This window comes from Heloderma suspectum, chromosome 4 (genome assembly GCF_057233095.1).
Source record: "Heloderma suspectum isolate Gila_16-S chromosome 4, 16-S_ref, whole genome shotgun sequence".
In the NCBI taxonomy this organism is placed as follows: Eukaryota; Metazoa; Chordata; class Lepidosauria; order Squamata; family Helodermatidae; genus Heloderma; species Heloderma suspectum.
This window is the reverse complement of record NC_139461.1, coordinates 90,249,111-90,260,118: the sequence shown is the minus strand read 5'-3', so window position 1 is coordinate 90,260,118 and position 11,008 is coordinate 90,249,111. Positions and strand designations below refer to the sequence as shown.

The 11,008-nt window shown below is 51.2% G+C and overlaps 1 protein-coding gene and 1 pseudogene across 1 annotated transcript; both read right to left on the bottom strand.

The window, feature by feature from the left end:
* Nucleotides 1-1,978: 1,978 nt before the first annotated feature.
* LOC146347137 (uncharacterized) lies at nucleotides 1,979-6,873 on the bottom strand. The gene is made up of 5 exons (XM_084851467.1): nucleotides 6,606-6,873; nucleotides 5,794-6,193; nucleotides 3,706-4,823; nucleotides 3,437-3,583; nucleotides 1,979-2,580 (listed from the first exon to the last, which is right to left on the bottom strand). Exons 1-5 carry the CDS (start codon nucleotides 6,871-6,873, stop codon nucleotides 1,979-1,981), a joined length of 2,535 nt encoding a protein of 844 aa, XP_084707593.1.
* LOC146347138 (uncharacterized) lies at nucleotides 2,624-3,383 on the bottom strand (annotated as a pseudogene).
* Nucleotides 6,874-11,008: the final 4,135 nt, after the last annotated feature.

The following is an 11,008-nucleotide window of genomic DNA, read 5'->3' as shown; positions in this document are numbered from 1 at the left end:
ATAATTAGAAGGAGGAAATGGCACAGAATCAACAACAAATATAGGAAAACATGAGAAAAGTTAATATTCTCACAACTAACAGTGCAATGCTATATATGTCTATTTAGACATTGAGTTCAATTTCACTTACCTCCTCTCAAGTGTGTTTAGGATTGCAGTCTGTGCGGTTTTTAATGGAAATATTTATCTCCCCACTATCCAAAAAACACTGATTATGACTCCCAAATATTAACATGGGCAGAGCCTAGTTTGAACCATATTCAGCATAATATTCAGTGATTGCGAAGTATTAGTGGATGAAAGGATGACATTATGATACCATATTTTTATTAGGTTATTATACCTGGTACACTTAAGTGGTGCAGGAATAAGAAAGCATGTAAGAATTTGTCTTAAGCCTGGGCCTAATCTCTAAGCAATTAGAAATCTGAGGGCAGGTTTGGCCTTTACATCAACGCTATTGATGACTTCAGACAAGTGAGCCTTTTGTTTGCAATTACCTAATTGTCAATCAATAACTATAATTTCTTTTCCAACATTCTTTGTGACTTTTTCCCTTCATTGCTGTGACATTTTCACAGTGGAGCAAATGTTTCCAGAATGCCGGTAGACAGTTCACTTTAACAGACGTTGGCTTTGCAGAGGTTACTGGATGCTATTAATGGAAATGCCAATACTGGTCTACCTAGTAGTTGGTTTTTCTCCTATTGGTGAGATAGCTGGGATGTACCACATCCAGCATATAGGTTAATGCACTGTGGGAGTTCTTCAATTCAAAGATACAAGCTTAACAGCATGAGGCTGTTCCACTTTTAAAAGAACCAATCTTTGAATCGATAGTAAGTTTCTAATCTGTTTGGAAAGTATTGAAAAGGCAATTATGGAATTGCAGTAGAGTGGGAGATTACTGTTGTGGGTGCCACTGAGTGAACACCCCATATGCCCCCCCCCCGCAAATAGACTAAATAGACCAAATGGACTAAATAGATCTTTTGTTCTTGGTGTTTACTAGAAGTGAAGAGATCTCCCTGTTTTTAATCATTGTTATTACAAAGATCCACTAATAGAAATGTCTGTTTTAGCTAAAAATGTTTTCCCATTTTGAATATATGCTACAACATTGTTTGCATTTTTGTGATTCCCTGTCTAATCCTTGGTAGTATAGTGTTGCCAGTAGTGATAAGTGGTGCTCTAGTATCCCATTTTAAGGCCTTGCTACCTAGTAGTACAGCCCATTGATAATTTTGAAAATTATTGATAATTGATAATTATTGATAATTTTGGAATCAGTAGGTTACAGCACAGCATGGCCTCTGAGTAGCTTGTGAGTATTGGCCATGAAATAACTTGATAGTTATTGATAATTAATTATTATTATTATTATTATTATTGATAATGTATTAATTATTCACTGATAATTATTGGTAATTTTGGAACGAGTAGGTTGTAGCACAGTGTGGCTTCTCTCGGTTGTAAGAATAAGTAGCTTGTGGGTATAGGCTACAAGATCACTTCTTTTGTATTGAGAGGAAAGCTTTTTTCCTTGCGAGTGGACAGGGGAGAAATGACAAGACGACACCAATCAATTTGGGGTAAACAGGGCCACATTTATTGATAGATTACAATCTGCAAAGAAAGCACCGGCGGGCACACCACAACAAGACCAATATGACGGTGTAGAGTGAGGCATTAGTTGTCTGTGGTGAGGCGTCCGCCCTCGCCCACCAATCGGACATACCCAGTTCTGGGCTGGGAGACCTTCCCCTGTCACCCCCCCCCCTCGAGCCACAGAACCTGAGTGGGTGAGGAGAGTTGGCCTCAAAGGTAAGCCGTATCTCCCAACTGGGGCCACAAAACCCTTAGCCAGAAGCCTCGGGCCTTACCAGTCACCTGAAACGGTGCCTACGAATGCTCACCTGGCCACTCCCCCAGTGGAGAGCCTGCCTGGAGCCGCCACAGGAGGGCGACAAGCCTCTGCTTATTTGCTGTCCCCCCACCTGCGCAGTAAACACTCCCAAATGCCTCTTCGCAGATCGGCCAAAAAGACATCATTGCCTAGTTCGGTGAGATGAATACCGTCCGCCCTGTAGAGTATCCTCCGAGTGGGAGAAATGTCGGGGTGGATGATGGTCCGGTTGCCCTGTTTGATCAGGAAGTTTCCAATCTCTCTGTTGACCTTTTTACGGGCCTTATCCATGGCACGAGGATCCAAGCCATCCCTCCAGGCCACTCTAGGCAACACGTTGGACCAGATAATGGTGATTCCCAGCCAGCGACGCCGAATCACCTGCAAGTCCTCCCAAGCTTGAAGAATCAGGGCCTTGCCTTTCAGCAGGCCTAAATTGTTCCCCCCTAAGTGCAACACTAGAATCTGTGGGGGAACCTTCACCAGCCCTTGCTGAAATAACGTGGGCAGGAGGCACTCCCAACGCATCCCACGTCTGCCCAACCACTGAATGGTGGCATAGCGGCTGAGCCCTAGCTGGGATCCACAGCTGGAGGAGGCCCTTTGACCGGCCCCAAAAACCATACTGTGCCCGCAGATGAGCACCTTCATTGGATCACTCGCACTCCAGTGATCTAGAAGAACAAGAAAAGTAATGAATGGAAATGTCCACACAAGCTAAGGGCCCGACAGTGGCCTCACGTATGCCAGATACGCCTTGGAGCGCCACCTACCGACTGACTGCACCTTATCTGACGTGAACCCCAGAGACGCAGCGGTGGAGGTGGCCCCAATCTGGAAGGAATGTGTGCCGAAACAAAGAGCACCCAAACCCAGCGCCTTTAATGCTCGCTGTGTGACTGCCCAAAATTGATATTTGGTTAAAGGAGAAGAGTCTGTATGGCAAAAAAGGGGGCCGGGCAGGTTTCCCCGAACCTTCAGAAAGTCCCTCATGGCACGGGGGCTGGAAACAGGGACCCATTGATGCCCCTTCCCCCCTGGTCAATCTTGGACCTCCTAAGCTGAATAAGGGCTCCCTGCTGAGAAAACTGTAAGTCATTAAACTGCAAGGCTCGTCCCGAGAGGTCGCCCTTAGCGGACACCACCAACTCTGATATACTGAATGCCCCAAAGAATGCTGTAAGAGCTGCAGCATGAAATAACGAGGCTTCTTGAGGGGATTTGCACAAGGAAGGCCACAGATCCCGCAAGCCCAGCAATATGTCTGGTGACAGAGGGCATCTAGGGTCAGGAGGAACTGGGGACCCCCTGGACCAGCCCTGAAGCATCCGCCGGACCCGGAAGTCCATGGTGTTATCTGCTACACCCTTCATTTTAGACCAGAAGGCAAGTGCAGCAAGCCTACCCCCGATGGTCTGGGCTGCTAGCCCCGCCTGTGGGCATGCATGCAAAACTGCAGTAGGTGATCGACCGGTATTGGCCAGCACTGTGGAAGATGTGCAGCCACCCGGAATGAAAAGAACTCCCTACCTGACCTGGCGTAAGCCGCTCTCGTGCTGGGGGCTAAGGACTGCAGGATGGCCTGTTCCACCTCTTTCAGCCAACTTCCCACAGAGCGGCTGGCATGGTGTCCGGAATAGCCCGCGCCCAGGGGGCCAGTTGTCGGAAACGTTGCACCTGGTTTCGTGACAATGCATCAGCCAAGGCATTATCCATGCCAGGAATGTGTCGTGCATGGAATAAAATATTAGAATGCAGCCACTGCAGAGTGAAAGCCCGAAGCAAGGCCATGACCCTACTGTTGCGCGATGACAAAGAATTAATGACCTGGACAGTAGCTTGGTTGTCGCACCAGAAATGCATGACAGAATTAGCAAGCTGGGCTGCCCATAGGTGCGTGGCAACATATATCGGAAAGAGCTCTAAGAAAGTAAGGTCTCTTCCGACGCCTAGGGCTAACCACTCAGCCAGCCAACGTGCGTGGCACCATCGATCGCGAAACACAACCCCAAAGCCTAAGGCCCCAGATGAATCGGAATCTTTCTGAAGTTCTGCTTCCAAAAGCAACTCCTTCCTCCAGAAGGAAACACCATTGAATGCATTAAGGAAATGCAGCCACACAAAAAGATCATCTTTCATGGCTGATGATACCCGAATGCGATGGTGCGGCAAGCGCAGGCCCTGCATGGCATTACAAAGGCGCTTAAGGAAGGCCCTGCTGGGGGAAACTACCCGACAGGTGAAATTAAGATGCCCAACAAATTCCAGCAATGCCAACAGCGTGACTTTCTTAGAATGAAGCATGTGCTGTATTCTATCCTTTAGGGCCTGTAATTTGTCCGCTGGGAGCCTACACAAGTGATTCACGGAGTCCAGTTCTATGCCCAAAAATTTAATAGTGGGGGAAGGGCCCTCGGTTTTTTCCCCCGCCAAAGGTACACCCAGCTCATTTGTGAAGGCGGAAAATTTCTGCATTAGCCGTGCGCACTGGGGGGTGCCAGATGGACCCGCAAATAGGAAATCGTCAAGGTAGTGCATGATGCTATGGGACCCGGTTTTATCAATCAGAGCCCATTCCAAAAAGGAACTGAACTTCTCGAACATAGCACAGGACACGGAACATCCCATGGGTAGGGCCCTGTCGATGTAGAACTGACCGGAAAAACTGAATCCTAAAAGGTCGAAATCATCGGGGAAAATAGGCAAGAGGCGGAATGCAGATTTAATGTCACATTTTCCCATGAGGGCCCCAGGGCCCAGTGCCTTCACCATAGATACTGCCGCATCAAACGGCGTGTAGTGAACAGAGCACAGGTGCTCAGGAATGGCGTCATTCACAGACTCCCCCCTGGGGAAGGACAAGTTGTGGATCAGCCGGTATTCACCTGTGGCCTTTTTAGGCACAATGCCCAAAGGGTAGGGATGGGGGAGAATTTCTCCACGAATCTTCGGGAGGCCGAATGCCAACGCATTCGGCCCCCCGAAATTGGTGGGGAAATTCTCCGCCGGCCCCCCGCCTCCCCCGGGATGGGACTTACCATGGCTGAATGTCCCTCTTGGCGTCGGGTCCTGGCAGCGTTTCGGCGGCGTTTCGGCGGGGGCGGCGGTCGGTCTCCCGACCGGCTGCCGCCACTGCCATTACAAAATAAAAAAAGTAAAGTAAAAAAAAAACCCACCCGTGATAGGCTACTTAACAATTTACGTAGCCTATCACGGCTAGATTCCCAAAGTCAGCTGTGATAGGCTACGTAAATCGTCACGTAGCCTATCACGGGTGACTTTGAAAAAAAAAAAGCGCGTACGCAAATGGCGGCTCCCGTGGGTGCCGCCATTTGCGTTCCTTATTTTGGCATGTCTAGTCTACGTAAACATTTACGTAGACTACGGCAAAAATAAGGGAACGCTATTTGCGTTGCCCTTATTTTCGCCGTAGTCTACGTGAATCTTTACGTAGACTAGACATGCCAAAATAAGGAACGCAAATGGCGGTCCCCATGGGAGATGCCATTTGCGTACACGCTTTTTTTTTTTTCCAAAGTCACCCGTGATAGGCTACGTGACGATTTACATAGCCTATCACAGCTGACTTTGGAAATCTAGCTGTGATAGGCTACGTAAATCGTTACGTAGCCTATCACAGGTGTGTATGTGTGTGTGTGTGTGTTTTACTTTTTTTTTCACAGCCGGGTAGACGGGGCGCTTCTACCCGGCCTGAATTTCGGCGGCAAGGGATGGGGCGCCTCCCCCCCGGCCTGAATTTCGGCCAGGCGAGGCGGGGCGCCTTCCCCCCCACCTGAACTTCAGGGGGAGAACTGGAGCGCCTCCCCCCCACCGCGAAGCAAGCTTCGAGAACAGGTAAGGGACTTTCGTCCATCCCTACCAAAGGGGAGACCCTGAGGTTGGGGAAAGGAGGGAAATCGAATGGACCGATGACCCGCCCTGCGACCACTTCCTTATTGATCTTATCCAAGACTAGGTGTTCGAAACCTGCAATAGATTTCTGATTCCGGCAAATTTGGGCCTGGCGTTGGCCCTGAAACGGAATCCTAAAACCCAGGGAAAATCCCTCTTCCAAGTAGCGGGCGTCCTTCCAAAGCGGGTAGCGCTTCAAAAGGTGCCGTAGGGGCTGCAACTTAATTGGACTGGGTCCCTTTTGGCGGAGGTTGTGTGCTGCCCCTAGGCTTCCTACTACCCTGCCATTCACGATTTGGGCCCCGCTGACCTTTGGCCTTTGGGCAGCCAATGAAGGCGTGTTGTCCCCCGCAAATGGAGCATGCGTGGCGAAATCTGCATGGGTTTTTAAAGCATACGCCTTTGGAACCAAACTCCCAACAGAGAGCGCGGTGTTGAACCAGCTGTCCTGCCCCAGCCTTAGGGGCTGAGGTGGGCGTTGGCTTAGCTAATATGTGCCCACTATCAGATCGCTCGCCAAAACCCGGCCTGGCAGGGGTCATAAACTGCAGCCAAAGATCCTGATCTTTGGCGTCCCAGTGCAACATGGGGTCAAATGCCGCCTGCATACGGAAGGATTCATCATAGGCCAGCCAGGCTCCACCCTCGTATTCGGTGTAGGCCCTATATATAATATCCAAATACTTAGTGAGGACCCAACCACGCTCTGGGTGCTTTTGCTGAATGACACCCATATATATTAAAAAGCTGGGCAGCCAATTTGCCCAAGTGCGTGACACCTTCTTACGCCTGACCCTCTCCTGATCCCTATCGCCAGATGTCTCCCCTTCCTTTGTTTCAGACTCACGGAATAACAGGGAGAAGATGTCAACAAATTCTCCCTGGCATATTTTCTCTTTTGCTGCTGGCAATAGGTGATATCCCAGGGGAGTGGATGTACCCCTGGTCGGGATTGCCCTATTCTCTACCTGGGCATAAGGGTCATTGCTGCCCGCCCCAAGCTCCTCAGAGCTCTCGCCTATGGGGCCTTGCCACACAGCTCTACAGGCAGTCATGGCAGATGGGGTGTGCTGAGGAGCCACTCTGTCACCGGCCGAAGGAGGCTCAGCAGCCGGAGGGGCCACGGGTGCTCCCCCCCGTAAACCCCACCTGTGAGGTTTGGAGCAGGGATGGCGGCCCCCTGGGGTTGGGCAGATGCAGGGATGCCCATCATAATGGCGGCCCCACCCGGTGTGGCATGGCTTAGTGCCGGGAGTGTGTAACCTGAGCTGAAGCAGTGGGGCGGTACACCTGGATGAGGGAACCCTGGGATACCCCTACTGAGGAGTGAAAAGGCCAACTCATCCCCGCTGAAAAGGGGAACCACCCATATGGCGGGAACTGGTTACGGCCAGTCGTTGGCACGGACCCCCCAGGGACCGAAACCTCACCTGAAGCAAGGTTGTTTGCCATGTCAGGGATCTGGCTGCAGTCTAAAACTGCAGGAGCCAGAGAGACGGGTGCCGGCGACCCTTGCACTGGAGGGGGCTGCTCTGAAGATGAGCATGCGAGCGCTGGGGCTGGTGCAGATGCTGTTTGCTCAGTGACGGTGACGACCTCCTTGGAAGCCACGATTGCTGCCAGCCTCTCTGAAATAGATATTAATAGATCCTTGTGAGCTTGCCCTCTAGTAACCCTTGAAGTCCGGGGAGCCCGCCTGGCAGGGGTGATTAATGCAGGGATCCCTAAGTCCCGCTCAGCAGCCTCCAGCCTGGATAGAATGAGGGCCATGTCTTGATCCTCATCGTCGGATGAGGAAGAGTCGGCCCTACGGAAGTGGCGCTTAGCTGGGGGGCAGGGGGCTGTAGCTGAGGGGCAAGCAGCTTTGCCCTTGCCTTTCTCCCCCCCAAACCCTTCTTGGGTGGCATCACTGTGTGTTGGGAGATCTGCCAACTGGCTTTAAATGGAACCCTGAATGAAATGAGCTTACCTATGGATATATTTGGTATGTTTCCAATTTTTCTTTCTATAATTCTTATGTATTTATTTATTTTCATGAGAAATGCCGGGTTGGATGAATCAGAGGTCGGAATTAAGATTGCTGGGAGAATTATCAACAACCTCCGAGATGCAGACGATACCACCCTAATGGCAGAAAGCGAAGAGGATCTAAAGAGCCTCATGTTGAGGGTGAAAGAGGAGAGTGCAAAAGCTGGTTTGAAACTCAACATTAAAAAAACGAAGATCATGGCATCTGGCCCTATCACTTCCTGGCATATAGAAGGGGAAGAAATGGAAGCAGTGACAGATTTTACTTTCTTGGGCTCCAAGATCACCGCAGACAGTGACTGTAGCCATGAAATTAAAAGACGCTTGCTCCTTGGGAGGAAAGCTATGGCAAACCTAGACAGCATAGTAAGAAGCAGAGACATCACCTTGCCGACAAAGGTCCGTCTAATCAAAGCTATGGTTTTCCCAGTAGTAATGTATGGCTGTGAGAGCTGGACTATAAGGAAGGCTGAGCGCCGAAGAATTGATGCTTTCGAACTGTGGTGCTGGAGAAGACTCTTACGAGTGCCCTGGACTGCAAGGAGGTCAAATCAGTCCATCCTAAAGGAAATCAACCCTGAGTGCTCATTGGAAGGACAGATACTGAAGCTGAAGCTCCAATATTTTGGCCACCTAATGCGAAGAGAAAACTCCCTGGAAAAGACCCTGATGCTGGGAAAGACTGAAGGCAAAAGGAGAAGGGGACGGCAGAGGATGAGATGGCTAGATAGCATCACAGATGCAATGAATATGAACTTGAGCATGCTCCGGGAGAGAGCGCAGGACAGGAAGGCCTGGCGTGCTATGGTCCATGGGGTCACGAAGAGTCGGACACGACTGAACGACTGAACAACAACAACAACAATTTATTTATTTATTGGTAATAATATTATACCAGTAATTGTGTGTAAATTAATTTGTTTATTTGTTTGCTTTGTCTTTAATTACTGCTATTATTCTTTATATTAAACCGCACCCTATACTTTCCAGGCAAAGCCTTGTGCCTTACTTGTGCTCCCCTTAAACAACTGCTCCCCTTTTTTTTATATACTTTATTTTCTCCTCCCTCCCCCTTTCTACCTTTATGAAGCAAAGGGGGTTGAAGGCACAACAGGCCACTGGGGGCAGCAGAGTGCTAAAGAAAGCCCGGGAAAATCTCAGTACTCTGGGGACGCAAGGAAAGAAGCTGCCGATAGCATGCTGAAGGCAGCTGCAGATAAACGGCCTACGGAGGTGAAAAGGAGGAGGTAAGCCCAGGCACCAGAATCCTTTGCCTTCCCTCACCTTAATAATAGGGATGGACGAAAGTCCCTTACCTGTCCTCGAAGCTTGCTTCGCGGTAGGGGGGAGGCGCTTCGCTTCTCCCCCCGAAGTTCATGCGAGGGGGGGGAGGCGCCCTGCCTCGCCCGGCCGAAATTCAGGCCGGGCGGGAGGCGCCCCATCCCTCGCCGGTGAACTTCAGGCCGGGTAGAAGTGCCCCATCTACCTGGCCGCAGGAAAAAAAAACACAAAAACCACCCCCGTGATAGGCTACGTAACGATTAACGTAGCCTATCACGGCTAGATTTCCAAAGTCAGCCATGATAGGCTACGTAAATCGTCACGTAGCCTATCACGGGTGACTTTGGGGAAAAAAAAAAAAGCGCGTACGCAAATGGTGGCCCCCATAGGGAGCCGCCATTTGCATTCCTTATTTGGTTCCTATAGTCTACGTAAAGATTTACATAGACTACGGCGAAAATAAGGGCAACGCAAATAGCGTTGGTTTTTTTTTTCAGAGTCATCCGTGATAGGCTACATGATGATTAACGTAGCCTATCACGGCTGACTTTGGAGATCTAGCCGTGATAGGCTACATTAATCGTTATGTAGCCTATCACGGGGTTGTTGTTTTTTTACTGCACTTGTAATGGCGGTGGTGGCAGCCGGTCGAAAGACTGGCTGCCACCCCCGCCTCTGACGAAGACCCGACGAACCGCCGCCGGGACCCGCAGCCGGGAGGGACATTCGTGAAAGATAAGTCCCATCCCGGGGGTGGCGGGGGGGTGGCGGAGAATTTCACCGCCGATTTCGGGGGGCCAAATGCGTTGGCACTCGGCCCCCTGAAGTTTCGAGGAGAAATTCTCCCCCATCCCTACTTAATAACAGCTTCCCAAAAGCGCCCGGAAGCCAAACGGAGACCCCCCCAAGTAGGGATGGATGAAAGTCCCTTACCTGATCCCGCAGCTTGCTTTGCGGTGGGGGGGAGGTGCTCTGTCCCTCCCCCCAAAATTCTTGGCGGTCGGGAGGTGCCCCGTCCCTCCCCCCAAAAATTCTGGGTGGGGGGGAGGCACCCCATCCCTCCCCCCGGAAATTCTGGCCGGGGGGGAGGCGCCCCGTCCCTCCGTCTGCGAAACCTCCTTTCCTGCCGGGACGCAAATGGCGGTGGCCGTAGCCGCCGCCGTTTGCGTCCCTGCAGTCAGCCGTGATAGGCTACGTAAATGTTTACATAGCCTATCATGGTGTTTTTTTAAAAAAATCTAGCCGTGATAGGCTACGTAAATCTTTACATAGCCTACCACGTTTGTTTGTTTGTTTGTTTTACTTGGAAATGGCGGCGGTGGCAGCCGGTCAGAAGACCGGCCACCGCAGCTGCCACTGCTGAACCGCCGCCGGAGCCACCACCGCCAGGGACATTCGCACAAGGTAAGTCCCATCCCGGGGGGGTGGGGGGGCAGACCGTTTCTCCACCAATTTTGGGGGGCCGAATGCACTGGCATTCGGCCTCCCTGAGATTTGTGAAGAAATTCTCTGACATCCCTACCCCCAAGCCCACACAAACACACAACTGGAAGGTGTTATGGAGCGCGAAAGGGGCGGAAACAGGAGCCTTTCCCCTCCTGAAATCGCCTGGAGGGGGCAGAAACACCACGGAAGCCAGAGCAGGGACCACCAAAGAAAGGGGGAGGGAAGGGTGAAAAGCCTCTCGCTTGTGCCAGGGAAGGGGTGAAAACCACGCAGCTCAATAGCTGCCTTGTCCTGGGAATGCCGCCGCCACTGCAGAGCTGCCGCCACGCCGCCAAGCAGCCACCTCGTCCCTGGCGTTGCTGCCGCCGCACCGTTGAGCTGCCGCCTCGTCCCCGGGGTTGCTGCCGAGATCGAGGATGGGGGAGGACGCTGCCG

Coding starts and splice junctions, on each gene's coding strand:
- LOC146347137 (XM_084851467.1), bottom strand. CDS start 6,873: ATGACTGCCTGTAGAGCTGTGTGGCAAGGCCCCATAGGCGAGAGCTCT. Junction 3,584..3,705: donor TTCTTTGTCATCGCGCAACA/GTAGGGTCATGG, acceptor TCACGAAACCAG/GTGCAACGTTTCCGACAACT. Junction 2,581..3,436: donor AGCGGCTTACGCCAGGTCAG/GTAGGGAGTTCT, acceptor TTGTTCTTCTAG/ATCACTGGAGTGCGAGTGAT.